Source organism: Phaseolus vulgaris, chromosome 9, assembly GCF_000499845.2.
Source record: "Phaseolus vulgaris cultivar G19833 chromosome 9, P. vulgaris v2.0, whole genome shotgun sequence".
Classification (NCBI taxonomy): Eukaryota; Viridiplantae; Streptophyta; class Magnoliopsida; order Fabales; family Fabaceae; genus Phaseolus; species Phaseolus vulgaris.
In genome coordinates, this window is record NC_023751.2 from 7,224,193 (window position 1) to 7,244,445 (window position 20,253).

General features: G+C 35.7%; 2 protein-coding genes across 3 annotated transcripts; both read left to right on the plus strand.

Annotated features, from left to right (window-relative positions):
* The first annotated feature begins 840 nt into the window (after positions 1–840).
* LOC137822178 (uncharacterized) lies at positions 841–1,776 on the plus strand. The gene has a single exon (XM_068627079.1). It carries the CDS (start codon positions 841–843, stop codon positions 1,774–1,776), a length of 936 nt encoding a protein of 311 aa, XP_068483180.1.
* A 13,319-nt stretch (positions 1,777–15,095) lies between these two features.
* On the plus strand, positions 15,096–18,952 carry LOC137820521 (uncharacterized). 2 transcript variants are annotated; one of them, XM_068624653.1, is made up of 5 exons: positions 15,096–15,441; positions 15,799–16,199; positions 16,397–17,726; positions 17,811–17,957; positions 18,064–18,952. In XM_068624653.1, exons 2-5 carry the CDS (start codon positions 16,146–16,148, stop codon positions 18,543–18,545), a joined length of 2,013 nt encoding a protein of 670 aa, XP_068480754.1. In that variant the 5' UTR covers positions 15,096–15,441; positions 15,799–16,145; the 3' UTR covers positions 18,546–18,952. The 2 variants fall into 2 exon arrangements, with proteins under 2 accessions (XP_068480754.1, XP_068480752.1); XM_068624651.1 differs by having other exon boundaries at positions 15,108–15,527.
* Positions 18,953–20,253: the final 1,301 nt, after the last annotated feature.

A 20,253-nucleotide genomic window follows, 5' to 3' on the forward strand; every position in this document is an offset into this window, starting at 1 on the left:
AATTTTATTTCTAAAACACACTAATCTATTTCAGATTTAAGATATTTTTAAATTCTGATTTTTCATTCGGAATAAAAGATAATTTTGGAAAGTAGTCAGGTCCATGTGTGACATTGTTAAAATGCCTTTAATCACATCTGTACTGGGCCAAGAGATTGGACCGAAAGCAAGGTGTATTAAGCCGACCGAAAGCAAGGTGTACTAAGCCGACCGAAAGCAAGGTGTATTAAGCCGACCGAAAGCAAGGTGTACTAAGCCGACCGAAAGTAAACTAAATAACGAAAGAAATAAAATAGAATGGAAATTATTATTAAGCAAAAGCCCATGAAACGGGACCCAAATATGTAGGTATGTATAGTAAATGTTTAATACAAAAAGAAAAGGCCCAAATAACTTCTGGGCCCAATAAAAGAGCAGTATAAATAGAGGGTCATCCTGAGAGGTAAGGGAGGTTGAATTCATTTTAATATCCTGTAAAACTGAATCTAACTTTGGCATCGGAGCACCTTTCAGGTACGCACACCCATCTGTGAGAGGATGCCGAGACCAAAAACCGAAAGATCGAATGGAGTAAATTAAAGTTGACCGGGAAGTGTCAGTCAAGCAATTCAATAAAACGTGAAAGATTTTCAAACCAAATACAAACCAAGAACGAGTAAGCCGAAAGATCACACCGAGAAGGGAGTCCGGAAGCGAAGGCCGAGAGGTCAACAGGTGGAAGACGAAGACAGTTTGTTTCTAGGTCCTTGTAAGAACATTTTGGCGCCCACCGTGGGGCCGAGAAACAAAATGAGCGAAAGAGGAGAACATTCTAGAGAACAAGAAGATTGTCAGAACGCCATGACTATGGCCATGTTAATGCAATTGCAAGAGGAATTTGAGACACTGAAGAAGAGTAATGAAGAGGAGTTGAGCATGTTGAGAGCTGAGAATGCTTACCTGAGACAAAGATTGAATGGAGAAACATCGTTAAATACTTCCCCGAGAAACTTTGTTAATGAAAGAGAGAACAAGGAAGAGAGTTTCGGGGTTACACAAAGGAAGATACCTGAGACTTCCGGTGTCGCTGTGGAAACGCCAGTCAGAAGACACCCGTTTTCTGAGACTATAATAGAGACCCCATTACCTGACAATTGGAAGAGTTTAACAATAGAGAAGTATGATGGGAGCACAGATCCAGATGAACATGTTGCAATATACACAACTCAAATAAGTCTGTACACGTGGAACGACGCCATTCTATGTAGGGTTTTCCCAACTACCTTGAAAGGAGCGGCTCTAAGCTGGTTTACCCGGCTACCACCCTTATCTGTTGATTGTTTTGACACTTTGATAGAAAAGTTTGGAGCTCAATTCGCTACAAGTAGACCACATCACTTAACATCTATAGCTCTCGTAAACATAAGACAAGAACAGAATGAGTCACTGCGAGCTTTTATGGAACGCTTTGGAAGGATGGCTTTAAGTATTAGAAACCTCAGTCCGGAAGTTTCTATGCATCATATGATAACTGCCTTGAGACCGGGACCATTTGCCGATAGCTTATGCAAAAAACCAGCCGTAAGCCTTGATGAATTAAGACGGCGCGCAGCAAAGTTCATGCAGATGGAGGAGTTAAGGGACTTTAGGAATCAGGCAAGGATGGACGTGAAGAACGAGAAGAAAACAAATGAAAGAGAGGTAGGATATCAAAGTAGACGTTTCAGAGAGGAACCCCGTGGCCGAAAGTTTCAACAATACACACCATTGAGCACAACTCGGACCCGAATACTTTAAGAGGCAATGGCAACCGCAGTAATACCGCCACCAAGGAAAGCACGAACCCCAGATCGAGCTGACCATAGCAGACGTTGCCAGTACCATAAAAATCATGGCCATCACACTGAAGAATGCATAGCGCTGAAAGACCGAATTGAAGAGTTGATTCAGACAGGGCAATTAAAACGCTTTGTTAGAGTCGGAAGAATGAAGGCTAGTCAAAGTCCAGAACAAGATGTCAGGAGTAGAGGAGAAAAATTTGGAAGAACGACTGATATACAAAACGATCGAAAGGAGAGAAGAGGAGGAAGAGACGAAAAAAGAGATTTAAGAAGTGGAGGAAGCCACCTCCATTCTCAAGAGAGAAGGAGCCGACAACGCAGTTTGGGAAGGCCAGTCAGGGGGTTCATTAATACCATCTCTGGAGGTTTTTCGGAAAAGGAAACATATAATACGATGGGAAAGAAATATTTGAGAGGTGCCATGACCGTGAATTATGTTTTCAAAAGAAGAAGTTTGCCACCTATGTTATTTACTGATGAAGATTTCCAAGATATTGATCCTGATCAACGAGACCCAATGGTGATAACAATTGAAATTGCCAGGTACGCGGTAATGAAAACTCTAGTAGATCAAGGGAGCTCAGTCGATATTCTGTTCTGGGAAACCTTCAAAAAATTACATTTGAAAGAACAAGACATAGTTCTTTTGAAGGAGCAAATAATTGGGTTTTCAGGTGAAAAGGTTGACACCAAGGGATATATTGATTTGCCGACAACCTTTGGTAGAGGAAATGCAACGAAAACAATTACAATCAGATACCTGGTGGTAGATACTCGTACTTCCTATAATGCCTTGTTAGGAAGATCTTCGTTGAATAAGTTGGGAGCTATAGTGTCGACGCCGCATTTGGCAATGAAATTTCCAACTGAACGGGGAGACATAGCAACCATATACGTTGATCAAAAAGCAGCCAAAGAGTGTTATGTGACCGGATTGAAGATGGTCCGAGAGCCGAGAGTGGCGACCGGAAGTATGGAAGCAAGAAACATGGTTGCAACGGTGGACTTGGATCCCAGAATGAATGATGATGAAAGGATAGAGCCAAGAGAAGAAATTACATCGGTTCAATTAGGCGAAGATGAAACGCAATGTACATATGTTGGGGGTAGTATGCCCGAAGAAATGATTGATGACTTAGTGGCAGTGATAAGAATGAACAAAGATTTGTTCGCCTGGAAGGCATCAGACATACCGGGAATTGATCATAACATCATTTCTCACAAATTATCTGTTTGCCGAGAAGCAAGACCGATAGCTCAAAAACGAAGGAAGTTGGGAGAGGAAAAACGAAAAGCTGCTCTTGAAGAAACTGAAAAATTGTTACAGGCGGGTTTCATTAAAGAAATCCAATATACGACTTGGTTAGCAAATGTAGTTCTCGTCAAGAAGGCAAACGGAAAGTGGCGAATGTGTACTGATTATACAGATTTGAACAAGGCATGTCCGAAAGATTCCTATCCTTTGCCGAGTATTGACAGGTTGGTTGATGGGGCATCTGGTCAAGCCATGATGAGTTTCTTGGATGCTTATTCCGGTTACAATCAAATACAAATGTATAAACCTGACATCCCGAAGACTGCATTCACTACCGATATGGCAAACTATTGCTATCAGGTCATGCCCTTCGGTTTGAAAAATGCCGGAGCAACATATCAAAGATTGATGGATATGGTGTTTAAAAAACAAATTGGAAAGAATATGGAAGTGTATGTGGATGATATGATTGTTAAGTCTCATGCGGTAGATAACCATGTGAAAGATCTTGAAGAAATATTTGCACAGATAAGGAAGTATAACTTGCGATTGAATCCAGAAAAATGCGTTTTTGGAGTCAAAGGTGGGAAGTTTCTCGGCTTCATGTTGACTAACAGAGGAATTGAGGCAAACCCAGATAAATGTGAAGCGATAATGAATATGAGGAATCCGATAAATTTGAAAGAAGTTCAGAGGTTAGTAGGAAGGTTAAATGCATTGGCAAGGTTTTTGCCGATACTGGCCGAGAAGTCCAAACCGATAGTGAAGTTGTTGAGGAAGGCCGAAACGTTCACGTGGAATGAACAATGTGAGCAAGCTTTTGCAACGATCAAAGAGACGATAGCTAAACCTCCCATCCTGGTCAAACCTATGTCAACTTTGCCTATCATTGTCTACCTTGCCACTTCTCACGAAGCCGTAGGAGCAGCCTTGATACAAGAAAATCCAGAACAAAAGCCTATATACTTCGTGAGCAGAGTTCTCCAAAGCGCCGAAACTAGATACCAACGGGTTGAAAAAATTGCTTTAACACTTGTATACACAGCAAGACGACTTCGGCCATACTTTCAGAATCATCAGGTTATTGTCAGAACCGATTGCCCGATAGCCAAAGTATTAAGAAAACCTGAACTTGCGGGAAGAATGGTAGCATGGTCAGTAGAGTTGTCAGAATTTGGAATCAAATATGAGCCGCGAGGAGCAATCAAAGCACAAGCATTAGCAGACTTTATTATCCAAATGCCGACAATGGAAGCTGATCATGAAGCGTGGATTGTATTTGTTGACGGATCATCCAGCAAGAAGGGGAGTGGGGCAGGAATCGTGCTAGAAGGACCAGGGAACTTTCATTTGGAAATGGCTCTGAAATTTGAATTCAAAACTTCAAATAACCAAGCCGAGTATGAGGCTTTAATTGCAGGGTTGGTTTTAGCCAAAGACATGGGTGCACAAAATGTTATATGCCGAAGTGATTCTCAATTAATGGTGGGACATATGAGAGGTGAATACCAGATAAGAGATCCTTTGTTATTAAGGTATTATCACAAAGTCTTAAGCATTATGGAAAACTTTATCACAGCCGAGATCATACACATTCCGAGAGAACAAAACACAAAAGCAGATTCTCTATCCAAGTTGGCAAGTCAACGAAGACAACCTCAGCACAACTCCATTTTACAACAAACCTTGCACAATCCGACAGTTGGAGTGGAAGAATGTTTGATTGTTACCACAGAGAAAGATGATTGGATTCGATCATACAAAGAAGTGATTAACAATCAAGAACAAGGAATTGAAATTGATGTTAGAATGGCTAGAAAAGTCGCTAATTTTATCCTCATAGGGGATGAACTGTACAAGAGAGGGTTTTCAACTCCTTTGTTAAAGTGTCTTTCTCATGAGCAAGCTGAACAGTAATCCGCGAACTTCATGAAGGACTATGTGGATTGCACTGTGGTGCGCGAACAATGGCAACACGAATCTGTCGTGCCGGATATTATTGGCGACAATACGTGAAGATTGCAATCAATACGTTAAAACCTGTAAGAAGTGTCAGGAATTTGGAAGCCTCAATCATATACCATCACAAGAGTTGCAGAGCATTGCTTCTCCTTGGCCATTCGCTAAATGGGGAATGGATATCCTCGGCCCATTCCCTTTAGGCCGAGGACAAACAAAATTCATGATTGTTGCGGTTGATTATTTCACAAAATGGATAGAAGCTGAAGCGTTGACAAAAATAACAGCTCAACAAGTTCAAACATTTGTGTGGAAGAATATAATTTGTAGATTCGGCATTCCACATTCTATTATAACCGACAATGGCCGACAGTTTATTGATAAAAAGCTTCTGGAATTCTATGCGGATTTGGGAATCAAGTCTACAACTACCTCAGTTGAACATCCGCAAACAAATGGGCAAGCAGAATCAGCTAACAAAGTCATTCTCAGTCAACTAAAGAGAAGATTGGGAAGTGCGAAAGGGTTGTGGGCCGAGAAGTTACCTGAAATATTGTGGGCATATAGGTGCACACCGCAGACATCAACTGGAGAAACACCATTTAATCTCACATATGGAACAGATGCTATGTTGCCCATAGAGGTCATTGAACCAACATTGCGAAGCCAAATAGAAGATTGGAGTGTTAACAATGAATGTTTAAAGGCAGAATTAGATTTGATTGAAGAACTTCGAGAGAAAGCCAAAATCAGAGAAGAAGCAGTGAAAAGAAGAGCATGTAAGAGGTTCAATGCGAAGGTAAGACCGAGAACTTTTAGTGAAGGAGATTTGGTATGGAGAATGAGAACTGATGCAAGAAAAGATCCAGCACAAGGGAAGTTAGCACCAAACTGGGAAGGACCGTTCAGAGTAAAAGAAAACTTGAAGAATGGAGCCTATAGGTTGGAAACGTTAGACGAAAAGCCAATACCCAGAACTTGGAATATGAGTCACTTAAAATTTTATTTCAGTTAAGGCTTGTATTTAAGAACACTAACTATTGTATATTAAGATCTTTTGTTGAAAGTTCTAAGTATCAACTAGAAACTCTCGGTCTTGGACGCTTTCACTCCAGGTGAAATCCTTCCCGAAAGAACGATTGCCCGCTTGCTTGATTAACATCGTAAGTGCCGGCCGAACGCTCACCAAATTTGCTTGATTAACATCGCAAATATTGGCTGAACGTAACATTGCAAGTGCCGGCCGAACGCTCACCAAATTTGCTTGATTAACATCGCAAATATTGGCTGAACGTAACATTGCAAGTGTCGGTCGAACGCTCACCAAATTTGTTTCATTAACATCGCAAATATTGGCTGAACGTAACATCTCAAGTGCCGGCCGAACGCTCACCAAATTTGCTTGATTAACATCGCAAATATTGGCTGAACGTAACATCGCAAGTGCCGACCGAACGCTCACCAAATTTGCTTGATTAACATCGCAAATATTGGCTGAACGTAACATCGCAAGCGCCGGTCGAACGCTCACCAAATTTGCTTGATTAACATCGCAAATATTGGCTGAACGTAACATCGCAAGCGCCGGCCGAACGCTCACCAAATTTGCTTGATTAACATCGCAAATATTGGCTGAACGTAACATCGCAAGTGCCGACCGAACGCTCACCAAATTTGCTTGATTAACATCGCAAATATTGGCTGAACGTAACATCGCAAGTGCCGACCGAACGCTCACCAAATTTGCTTGATTAACATCGCAAATATTGGTTGAACGTAACATCGCAAGCGCCGGCCGAACGCTCACCAAATTTGCTTGATTAACATCGCAAATATTGGCTGAACGTAACATCGCAAGCGCCGACCGAACGCTCACCAAATTTGCTTGATTAACATCGCAAATATTGGCTGAACGTAACATCGCAAGTGCCGGCCGAACGCTCACCAAATTTGCTTGATTAACATCGCAAATATTGGCTGAACGTAACATCTCAAGTGCCAGTCGAACGCTTACCAAATTTGCTTGATTAACATCGCAAGTAAGCTGGCCACCTATCCTTAGTTGTTCGCTTAAAGATCACAATTAAATGGCCGATCGCCCGTTCTTGTTCGATTAAATAGAATACATTTATCGTATGAAATTAAGATAATAAATAGCTGGAACTGATCACGTAAGATAGACACGAAGTACATCAAATATTATCATATAATTTGATGCCGTATATCCAAAATTCCTATTACTACAGAGACAAAACGTCCTAAAAAGTCCGAAAGTTTTTACTCGGAGCTATTACAAAAAACAAAAAACATCCTAATTAGATTACTATTCGGCCTCGTCATTCATTTTTCATCCTTCATTTTCCCTCTCATCTTCTGGAGATCCGTCATAAGGAATATCACTGACTGGAATTAATTTGCCCTTATAGAAGTCTTTGCCGACATCAAAGTTACCGGCATCTAACGGGATCTTGTAGAAATATTCGGCTTGTTGAAGAGCTTTCTCAAAACCCAACTGGTGTTGTTGAATAACAAAACTCTCAGCTTCACCAACTCTCAACTTTAACTTGTTTACTTCTCCTTCCAATTGAGAAATGCTTTCAGCATCGATTTTCTTCGCAGCAGTGAGTTTAGCAACGTCTACCTTCAATTCTTGATTCTCCGAGTTAAGTGCCAAAGTTTGGGCCGAGAGCTGGACGTTTTCACTCTTCAATTTTTCTTTCTCAGTTTCTTGTCGGTTATTAACCGCAGAAAGTTCATCAATTTGCGAATTTAGTAACGCGATTTTCTCATTCGATTCAGCTGCTTCCCTCTTCAATTTCTCAAATTCAGCAGAAGTAACATGGCTCTTTGTTTTTTCTTTTATCGCTTCACTAATCAAAAAAGCACGGCTAGTCAATTCAAACATTGAATCAGCTAGAGAAGGAACAGAAACCACTTTGAACATATCCCGAGCAGAGGAATCAAGGTTGCAATCAACAAAGTCTGAAAAGCGTGTGGACGATGTGAACATTGTTTCAAAAAGCGATTCAGAAGAACTCCCAGAACCATGACGATGCTTTTTAGAGGAGTGTGACCTTCTATTATTCTTGTCTCGTTTCCTACTCTTTCTAGAAGGTCCTATTCCGGCGTCCGCGGCTATTTCAACCTCTAAGCGAGGGGTAGGCTCAACAACTTCATTTCCTGTTCCTGGAGCTTCATTCTCAAAACGAGGAGTTGAACCTCCAGCCTGATTAAACAGCTTAGAGAAATAAGCACGATCCTTCGGTTTTGTGGCCGCCATTAAACCTGGACATCACCAATAGATTCAGCAAAGTTAAAATTCTTATTACTAAAAGAGAAAATCCGAAAGAATCACATACCCATGAAATCCTTTTGGGGTTTACGAGAAACGTATAGCCGAAGCAGAGCACGAGTTGGAATCTTATGGGAGAAGTGACTTAGAACCGCAATACTATGCTTCTCTTCGGTAGTCATCGAATGGTAAGAACAAGAGTTGAATTTCACAGGAGCACGGGTCCAGTAAAAAGGGAATTTTGGAATATCACCATCAAAGAAGTACTTTCTCCCGGTTTCCTCAATTAGAATTTTAAAGAAGCCTCCTTTGAAATTTTTATACGAAGAAGTAAATGGAGAAAGGAAACACACTTTTGTCTTACTGATCAGGGACAACCAACTAGGCTTCTTACCGGGCCGAGAGCTATAATAATATAAAAAGGTTTTCGGACTCGGAATTAAAGAAAGGTATCTACACAAAATACTAAAAGCTTGCATATAAGCCCAACCGTTGGGGTGAAGTTGAGTAGGAGCAATATTAAGAAAACGCAGGACACCCATCTGAAATTCACTTAACGGAAACCGAATATGGAGATCAGTAAAGAGACATTCATAAAAATAAAAAAATTCGTGTTCGTCGCCTTCACGGCCATGACAAACATTATCAATGGCACAAGTTCGCCGAAAAGAAATGATTTCCTCAGTGGCATCAGGAGAATACACATAAATTTTAGAAAGGAAGTTACGAAGGGTTGAAGTAAATTGGTACCGAGAGAAATATTCCCGAACTTTTGGATTAACCCATTCGTACCCGCGCCGAAGGCTTAATTTTTGTTCGGCCACTTCTTTTTCCTCGACCTCAACATCTACGCCGTCCTTGCTTGACGAATTCAGACACGAAACCGTTTCAGGTGACAAAGCAGGGTTGGCATTCTTATTGGTCTCAATCACTCTCCCAGTAGATTCATTACTCGTGCTCGAAAATTCCGTAAACTCAGAAGAAACGGAAACAGAACTTGATGAGGACATTATACCTTCCGCGAATATTTGCTTCAGCTTTAATATATAATGTAGGGAGAAACTGTGAAATAAGGTAAATAGAAGTGAAGATTTATAGTGGTGGAAGAGTGGTGAAATCTGAAGAGTCATGGCATAGTGACCATCAGATTTACTTACATCCGATGGTTGGCACTTCCAGCTTGTCCTGTCAAGCGGTCTCATCAGCTTGTCTTTTCATAGTTAATACACCATTCAAGTTTTTCTCTCTTTTCTTTCAAAATTGATTTTCCCTCCAAAAAATACAAGAGGTAGCATTTTATCTTCTAATAGACATTTCGTCGTCTACACCTCCTTATGCCTGGGGGGCTTAGTGTACTGGGCCAAGAGATTGGACCGAAAGCAAGGTGTATTAAGCCGACCGAAAGCAAGGTGTACTAAGCCGACCGAAAGCAAGGTGTATTAAGCCGACCGAAAGCAAGGTGTACTAAGCCGACCGAAAGCAAGGTGTACTAAGCCGACCGAAAGTAAACTAAATAACGAAAGAAATAAAATAGAATGGAAATTATTATTAAGCAAAAGCCCATGAAACGGAGCCCAAATATGTAGGTATGTATAGTAAATGTTTAATACAAAAAGAAAAGGCCCAAATAACTTCTGGGCCCAATAAAAGAGCAGTATAAATAGAGGGTCATCCTGAGAGGTAAGGGAGGTTGAATTCATTTTAATATCCTGTAAAACTGAATCTAACTTTGGCATCGGAGCACCTTTCAGGTACGCACACCCATCTGTGAGAGGATGCCGAGACCAAAAACCGAAAGATCGAATGGAGTAAATTAAAGTTGACCGGGAAGTGTCAGTCAAGCAATTCAATAAAACGTGAAAGATTTTCAAACCAAATACAAACCAAGAACGAGTAAGCCGAAAGATCACACCGAGAAGGGAGTCCGGAAGCGAAGGCCGAGAGGTCAACAGGTGGAAGACGAAGACAGTTTGTTTCTAGGTCCTTGTAAGAACAACATCACACCATTATTTTACAATATTGAGGACTTTCTTATCGCAAAAGCAAAACCACATGTTTGTTTGTTTCCATATATTTTTATTATGATTACACAAATGTACTCTGTTTTTATTTCATTTCTTACACTTTCTTTTAAATTTTATAAATAAAAAATAAAATAATGTTTTATATTATTATGGTAAAAATGTCGAACAAAATAAAGCCACCTCCCATATACACTGAAAACTACCTGCAGTATAAATAAAAATATATGTTGATTAATATAATTTTTTAACTACATTAAAAAAATATTATTTTGTATTTTAATGTAGTTTTTGCTAATACCAATCAATGTTATCTTTTAATGACGTTAGTAAAAACTTTATTTGTTAATATCAACAACTTTTTCATTAATATCAAACACAATTTTGATATTAAACAGAATTTTTTATCGATGAAGTCGCAGTTATATTTAATTAGGTTTTTTCGAGTAATACTTACAAAATTATTTCTGTTATTATTATTGAAAATTAAATTTTATTAACAACAATGAGATATAGATTGATACAAATTAGAATATTTTAGTCCATGTTTGAAAAAGTTATTTTCTTATTTACTTTTATTCATATACTAGATTTTTTTTTTTCAATTTTTTCTGTGAAATTGGCACATTCTTTTAAGATATGCTAATAACATAAAGTGATATTTTTAATTAATGTATTTATTTTTTATTGATATTTGAAGATTGTTGGAGATTCCACATCTACTTAGATATTAAGACATTTCATTGTATATAAGTGGGGTGCAAATCTCATCTCATAAACCGGTTTTATGAGGTTGAGTTAAGCTTAAAACTCACTTCTTTACATGGTATCAGAGTCATTTCAAGCCTATTTTAACGAGTATTTATTGAGTTTTTTTAGCAGGTCACCCGCTATTGGACCGTTATCGGACAAAGATAATTAAAATCTAAATAATGAAATTAAATTTACTAAACTTAAATTATTTTACTCAAACATAACATTTAAAAATACAAATTTAATCCAAATTTCTATAATATAAAGTTCTCATAATTTGTTTGATAAAAAAACTATTAAAATAGGTAACTACAGGTGAATAGATATTGTGTAAAGGAAATCTAAGTGGCGATATTCTTAATGAATCCTCCATTGATCCTATTTGGTATTCTCTGCCATTATTATTATTAGGTGAATGAGTTGAAACTAATTGGCGTTGGTTGCAGAAGAGGTAGGAGACATAGGAAAACATGGTATAGAGTAGAGAGAAGACAGAAAAATTTGTTGAAGAAACACGAAATGCAACTTGAAAGTTGACGACACCAGGATAGCATCCGACAAGACAAGAAATCCGTACGTTGTTGTGTGTGACACGTGAGCAACAAGTTGGTGTGGTTGTTCCTGATCTTCCACATTCTGAGTTTGTGAAAGGTTGAAGAAGAAGAAGAAAGGAAGGAGGAGTGCGCATGCAGTGGATGGTGGAGCTTGTTGTACTTGTTGCAACTGCTTTCAAACTGCACATTAATACTTTCTCTACTCTTCTCACTACTTTTATTTGCAATTCACAGGCTAAAATATCCTTATATCAAAACCACAATTATTATTTTTATTTTTAATTTCAATATTCAAATATTTACTTAACAATTCATTCAAACTTCATGTACTAATCAAATCATTAAACCATATTATTATAACAAAAATTATATATATACCAAAATAATTAATTAATATAATGACTAAATTATGTATTATTTTATAAAAAAATTATTGGTATATAAAGTAGTTTTTATTATTAATAAAAAAAATATAAAGTAGTTTATAAATTGGTAAGTTTTAATTCTTAGTTACTTTATATTCTAAATTAGTATATCTTCACCTTATAGAAACCAAATTAGAGTTAATTTTGTATAAGGGTTGGGATATCTCTTAAGTGTCCCATTTAATTTAATTTATTTATTGATGAAAAAAAGAACCAATTTAAAATATAAACTACTAGTAGTTGGAAACTTTATAGTTAATTTATATGTTAATCTAAATATTATTTTATAATTTTTTTTTAATAATAGATTTCACTTTAGATACTAATAATATTTGTAGTCTATAAAGTAATACGTATTTAATTTAATCAACATAGTGACTAATTAGTTTTTAATGATTTTTTTTAGTGTATATAAGATATCTAGGTTATATAGACTCAAATTAATATCTGAATCTATTGTTTAATATTTATTAAAGAAAATCATTAAATAAAAACTAATTGGTTGTTATACTAGACAAACTAGATATTATTTTAGATATTAACAAAAATTATTAGTATATAAAGTATTTTATATATTATTGATAAATAGTTTGTAAATTAATATATAATTAGCTACCAAAGTTTTAACTATCAACTCTAAAATCTAAATAATTAATAGTTAAAACTTTGTTAGCTAATTATATATGAATTTATAAATTATTTATCAAATAATAGAAGTTATTCTATATATCAATAATTTATTTAAATTTTAAAATAGTATATAATTTAAATTATCTTTTTTATTTAATTATTTTCTAATAGTGATTATTGTTTAGTGAGAACTCTTATAATTATAATCATTATTATTGTCATGGTAATTAATGAAATTCTTCTTATTAATATTATTATTCTTTTTAATATAATTATTATTATTGTGGTATTCTCCTCTATCATTATTCAATAATGAGAGATAATCATTAATGATAATAATAAAAATAAATTAATAGTCATAATGATAAAAAAATATATCAAATTCAAGTAAAATTAACATGATAATTAAGTTATTTATGGAAAAAAAATTGGATATTTTATTTTTTTTATTTGATAAAACTTTTAAAATTCGAAGATTATGTTAGATCGATCTTAACAAATTTTTAAATAAATATTTTTTAAATAAGCCTTTTAACTTATATATTTTTATTTTAGTTAATTAATTAAGAAGAGTGATTATCACACACATATATATATATATATAAATGAATAATTTAATTTTTAAATAATCATGTCCTTTTATTTATACGATGTGTTTTTACTATTTCCACTAAAAATGGGTTTCTCACTAAACATTCTTTTAAAAAATTATTAAATAAAAACCAAATTTAAAGAAAAATTAGTTAATTAATTATATTAACTAAATTAAATATTATTTTAAAAAATAAAAAATTATTAAAAAAATTTATTAAAAATAATTTTTAAATTGATATCTAATTAATTATAAAAAATTTAGAATTTTTATTAATAATATAAATTATTTTAAATATTCATATTTTTTTGTATTTTTTAAAATAATATTTAATTTAATTAGTTTAAAATAATTTAATATTCTATGTTAAACTTCCACGTAATTCATATGAGTAAGAAAAGTGCACTAATTACATGTGTAAGATATGTAATTTTTAAAAAATGTGAATTGTTTGTCTTTTTCTCTTATGTACATTGAATTGTTTATCACTTATTATCCTTCTTTTCCTTCATCGAGAAATCAGGATTACTTCTTAATCCATAGGCCCACACCCAATTCAATATATATCACGTATTTAAAAGAGATCTTCAATCATGCTTCAATTCAAACACAAACGCAATAATTCACCCAAATTACTTCATTAATTGATTTTAACTATAAAGTTAAGGTACCCAATTCGCTATATACACATAAATATTCGGATAAAATTATTTATAAAATGAAAATTAAATGAACATGTATTATTTTATTTACGGGATAAATTAAAATGAAAATAAAGATAATATGCTTTTTGGACTAATTATTTTTAAGAGTACAAAAAATAATTTTTTATTTTAAAAAAAAAGCTTTTGCGAAACAATCATTGTCAAACCATGTGATGAAGCACGGCATTGCTGAAATTTTATAAAGACAAAAAAATAATTGAGGTTCGTTGTAGATTATGAATAGAATAAATAAAGAGAAGCTAAGCCTTACAAAAAAAAAAATTAAAAATTATGGTGGGGAATCCGAATGCGAGAGTTACTCCAAGAATACCACCTTTAATTATTTATGCCGGCACTTGGAAACTAAAAAATATATATGTAAAAGGCGGAAAATAGAATAATTTTATTCCCTTTTTATAAAAAAATTTATTATATTTTAAACACTAATCTTTAAGTATTATTAATATAATTTATAATAATATTGATTTCCTGAAGTGAATTTTTTTTCTTAACTTAGGAAAATAATTAATAATTTTCTCAAACGACTTTAAAGTGCCACCCTTAAACATTTTCAACTAGAGATCTTTTAAAAGGTAATTACATTAAAATTAATAAATTAACAGATAAACGGATAAAAATGAATTAATTTAAAGTTTCTTAAAGCATCTAAGTTACTTTACAAGAATTTTCATTAATGTGAATTCCATAAATAAGTAATTTTTTTTAAAATATGACAATAATATCTTTATTTTTAAAACACTTGTATAAAGAAATTGTCGAGTAATTTAGTGATTTTGAATTAAAAGTTACAGTGAATTTTATATAGTTTTGATAAGTGTTGATATATTACACTGATTACAATTAAAAGAGAATGAATATTTTATTGAAATTATCATAAAGTGTATTTTAAGTCTAATTCAATCTCATAAAACTAAATTAGTGAAATGAGTTTTTACATTCAATTATATATAATTCAATTATATATAATTCAATTATATATAATTCAATTATATATAATTCAATTATATATAATTCAATTATATATAATATATAATCCACTTATATAATGAAATGTGCTGTGTGGATCTGTGAGATTTTCAATAGAACAATTTAAAAATTGGATTAGAGAGTAAAAAAGTAACACTTTCCTAGTTTGATATATGTAGTTGTCGCATTTGGTTATGAAGAGGCACATGCAGAGGGCAAGCCATGGTCACAACCCCTCCCAAGGAACTTTCGACAGCCATCAGCATGATGACTGAAGACACCGTGTGGATTGCGCGTTTCTCTCTCATTGTTTTTTCAGAACAAATTCTACCACCACCCACCATTTAATAATCTTTCTCTCTCTCTCCCACACACCACAATTATGCTCCTTTGACAGTTATCCGCACAGCCACAACAGATCTTGGGCCGAATTACCATCCCTTCAGAAGGTTCGTTTTTTACCACGCATGTTCCCTCTTTATGTGCCTGGGACAGTGTCTGTGTTACAATCACCAGGTGTTTTTGTTTTGGTCAGGTTAGTGTTTTTGTTCCCTGTCTTTGACCCCTCAAACAATCGCCAGGTGTCTGCTGTTCATGTTTTGCACAGATGTTGAATTCCTGGCATATGCCTTAAATCAGTATATATTCTTATTTGATAGATGCATGAGTATAGGCTGCAAGCTCGAGATGTAGTATATAAATATTTTTTTCAAAGATTTTATTCTTGTACTGCAAGTTTTACTTGGTTGGCATATATTGTTTATCTGAATTTTTGAATGGTTGGTTGGTCTTCTTCCACTGCGCAGGTCTATTTCAAGATACAAATATTCGCGGAGCTTTGAGTAGCTGCGTCATATACTACAACTCTGGCCAATTCTCTAGAAATATTTTCACCAACTGTTGAAGGTGTTGGTCATTATTCCTTTTGTGGTTCGCGGTTTTGTGTTGACAGGCTTCTATCTCTTGTTCTGCACCTTCCCATCGACTATGGCTAACTTTTGACTCACTCTTGCTTCAATCTTACTGCTATGATATAACTGAGTCAAACAAGATGTGAGTGGCCATAGGATTATAGGAATTGTGCGAAGTTTGAATGCGCAAGAGGATTGAATAAAGTTATAAAAAGGATTCAGAACAAGCTTTATCTTCTGTCATGGCCTTGTGCAGGTGTTTCTCCTTCTTTACTGGAAAGAAAGAGGGAAACAAGGTAACAAATATGTACTCATATTGGGTGTGCTTGATTTCTATTTCAAAAATCGTATTTGGTGTGTTCGATTTCTATCTTCAAAAACTATTTTTTGTAATAAAAACAAATATAGTAAACAGATATCCACACTCAGCTCATATCTCACTCTACCTGCTTCAGCAACCCGTATATCTTACCTGCTTTGTTTACTTCTTCAGGGTACTGCTGAAGGGCCTTTAACAGGGGACCTTAAAGCTCAACTTGGTGAAATACAGCACCCGAAGATTTCAACAGAGAGTCGTGATTTGAAGCCGGCCACCCTCGATGTCACGGTACCCTTTGGTGTGCAGAAGAATTCAAGGGGAAATGTGAGGATCATGAATCTTGAGAGTCCTGTGAAGACTGAGGTGGAGGAAGCTTATGAAGGGGAAGACGAGCATGAGGAGTCTCCTTCCATCAAGAGGGAGCTCTCTGATTTTGATCTTCAAGTCCACCAAGCTGCTGCAAGCAAAGGAGGATATGATCCATCAAATGAAGAGATAGAATACCCCAGTCCGTATGAAGACCAAGCTAACATTCAATTCGAAGACAGAGACCATAAATACAGCAAAAAGAGTGATGATATAATCCAAAGTGGACATGTCAGTGATCCTGGGATTGGCAAGGCTGACTTTTGGGCTTCTCCAGAGCTCAAGAGATCTTGTTCTGACCTGGAAAGAAGGGATGTATTTATGAAGACTTCTCATCTCTTTCCAACTTCTAAGTCACAGTCTTTTGAGGATTTGAAAGGATTATCAGCATATCAGATGGTTAATCTAAGCCCCAGGTCTGCGATGACTCACTGCAGTGCTGATAGAGTGATGTTGAAAAGGCATTCCTCAAGTCAAGTTCTCCCTTCTAGAAGTAAAAGATTGTGGTGGAAGTTGTTCCTGTGGAGCCACAGGAATATACATAGATCTAACTTAAGCAAGTCGACACAAATACATCCTGCAATTGCTGCTTTAAGTAGTCAATGTGGCTACTCCTCCGACACCGTTGAACCAAAACAAGGCAAGGCATTGAGACACGAAGAATCACCCTCACCAACCTCATCTTTTGGGGAATATTTTCAGAAAAGCTGCGATGACCAAAATATTGATAATCAAAGGTGGAGCAGATTTCAGAAAGAGAATTTTGGATTTTGGCCACAAAATCAATGGGTGGCTTTCTCAACAGAATCATCCTCGCTTAGCAGAGTGGATGAGTGGGTGAAAGATCTCGAAATTCAGCAGCCACCTCCTGAGGATGATTTTGGTGATGACAGCATTGGAAGCATTGCCTTTCCACCTTCTCCTGATGATGGTAGATCAATTGCAAGAAGCACATCTGAGTTGATTCGACATCCAGATGCCAATATTTCAAAAGATATAATGAATGCCAATAGTCTGGTCCAATCCCTGAACCCAGCCTCAACTGCAGCTCATATATCAGGCATTGGTATAAAAGCCATCCCCTCCCTTTCACACTTCTTCAGTCTCCGCTCTGTCAATTTGTCAAGCAATCTTATAGGTACGCTTTTCTGAGAGAAAAAAGTTACCCTTTACATCACTTACTCATAATAATAATAATAATACTAACTAAACTGATTTGTAGTTCACATCACGCCTGGATTTCTCCCAAAGGGTATTCATACACTGAATCTGTCAAGAAACAAAATCAGCACTATTGAGGGCCTCAGAGAATTAACCCGGCTGCGGGTACTTGATTTAAGTTATAATCGCATTTCAAGAATTGGACAAGGTTAGTTTCTATATTGGTTGATGCTAAATGAAGGATGTCACTTCTCGAATTTGTTGGCCATGTGCATTATTTTCTATAATAAAATTATCCACTATGTTCTTATCAGGATTATCAAATTGTACCCTTGTCAAAGAGCTATATCTTGCCGGAAACAAGATAGGTGATGTTGAAGGGCTACACAGGTTATTGAAGCTAACAGTTCTGGACTTGAGCTTTAACAAGATCGCAACCACAAAAGCATTAGGCCAGCTGGTGGCTAACTACAACTCACTCCAGGCCTTGAGTCTGCTAGGAAATCCAATTCAAAGCAACATCAGCGATGACCAGTTGCGCAAAGCAGTTAGTGGTCTTCTTCCAAAGCTTGTGTACCTGAACAAGCAATCTATCAAGCCTCAAAGGGGACGAGAAATACTCACTGATAGTGTTGCCAAAGCTGCCCTTGGGAACAGCGGCCACAACTCCTACAGAAGAGTACTAAAGAAAGCTGGTGGCCAAGGAGGCTCAAGTTCCTCCAGTGTGCATAGAGGAAGTGCTAGTGTTTCCCACAGTAGCAGGAACAGGTCAAGGAGCCGAACTAAGCGTCATTAGTTCTCGGTAAAAGGTGCAATTTATCAGTCTATTTCTAAAGTGGAGGAGTTTATCAGTCCGTTTCAACCTGTTAGTTATCTTGGGTATTTGATTAAGATCGCTCTATTCATGAGATTCTCTTGGTTTAAGACTTGGAATGGAAGTACTACAGCCTTCATCGTTTGGCTGGTTTCCCTATATACTACTTAAAAGTGGAATAATGAAGAGATGAAAATTTGTGGATTTCCATCTTGAAGAAGTTTTTCTGCAGCATTTTTTGTCTTTTTTTTGGCAAAGCGACACTAGGTTTGAACATTTTAAGTTGCTCTAGAATTCCCTCAGTCATTGTCATTAGTAGTGATCAATGTTGGATATAAAAAATTTGGAATTGAAATAGAGAATGTTCCATGAAACACTACATAATCAAATTGTCGCCAAATCTGTTATAGTTTCTCAAATATGGCAGTAGATTCTGAAACCGAAGAGCCAAGTTATGATCCATAAACATCAAGTCTGCTTGACGGCATTTCTTTTAGGCTACTGCTCTTCACGAGGTCGTATTTCAATCGCACAATTTGAAACTTGCAGGTGGATTTTTGCGGTTGCTAATAAACATAGTACTTCTCGAGTGCCACGTTTTTCAGGGCTCATTACGAACAAAGTCAAATCCGAAACACAGAATTTGAGTCCTAGAATAATATAAGGTAGCCCAGCTAAAGATGATAGCTTGTAAACAGGCTAATAACAGAGTTTTTCATATAAAACAGAGAGGTATGTGATCTTAGATATATACATATAAAAACAGCAGAAAAAGAAGATAGGGTCGTAGCAGTTATTTTGTTGACCCCTGGGAACGACCGAACGACGCTATTAACAACAAATTCAGAATTTTGGGTTTATTTTTATAATTAAAGACTTTTTAAAAAATAGTTTTTAATTTTTAGTGACTTACAAGTTCATGGTATAAAATTTACTGAAACTTAAGTAGTAAAGTTCATCGTCTAAAATATATTGTTACTGTAGTTGTGAGAAAGACTTCGCTAAGTTTTTAAATTCTTATATTTGAATTAATTCAAATTGACAGATCTTACACTTAACCATTAAGATCGTAATGTCTCTTTTATCTTCTTTCCCATTTTCTATTTTGTTAATTCTTTAATGAAATTATCATTTTCCATTTTATTAATTTCATGGAAATTTTCGATAATAAATGGATCAAATATTAGATACTGATGCTTGCGTCCCCAACATTTTCATAACAGTTTCAAAGGGTTTCGTTGATAGACTATTTACCCACCCATTAAATTAATAATTTTCCAGGCACTATTTTATGATGTGTAGATTACTTCTAAATAATTGCCCACCTGAGCAACACCAGTGGCTGTTGGGTACACAATGTTACGTATGCAATAGTAAAGAACTTCTGAAGCAACATCATTGTTTAGGTATTTGATTTGTTACTAAATGAAACACTTCTGCCGCGAATAGGAACAATTTGTGTGGTGGGGGGAGGCTGGGGCACAGACACCAATTTTCTTCAAGCAGAAGCAGAAGATAGACCAAAAATAATGCAAATTTAAGAGGAATGTAAAAACACCACATATCGTGGTTCTCACATTTAAATAAGGAGATATAGTCTTGAAATAAGAAGTCAAACCTAACAAATTTCAATCAATAACAGAGAAAAATTATTGATTTTTTTTAAGCAATAGAGAAAATATTGATATTA

Excerpts from the sequence above, each read along its gene's own strand:
- LOC137822178 (XM_068627079.1), top strand. The coding sequence starts at position 841 with ATGACTATGGCCATGTTAATGCAATTGCAAGAGGAATTTGAGACACTG.
- LOC137820521 (XM_068624653.1), top strand. The coding sequence starts at position 16,146 with ATGGCCTTGTGCAGGTGTTTCTCCTTCTTTACTGGAAAGAAAGAGGGA. Across the intron at positions 17,727-17,810 it reads TTTGTCAAGCAATCTTATAG|TTCACATCACGCCTGGATTT; the intron begins GTACGCTTTTCT and ends ACTGATTTGTAG. Across the intron at positions 17,958-18,063 it reads CATTTCAAGAATTGGACAAG|GATTATCAAATTGTACCCTT; the intron begins GTTAGTTTCTAT and ends TGTTCTTATCAG.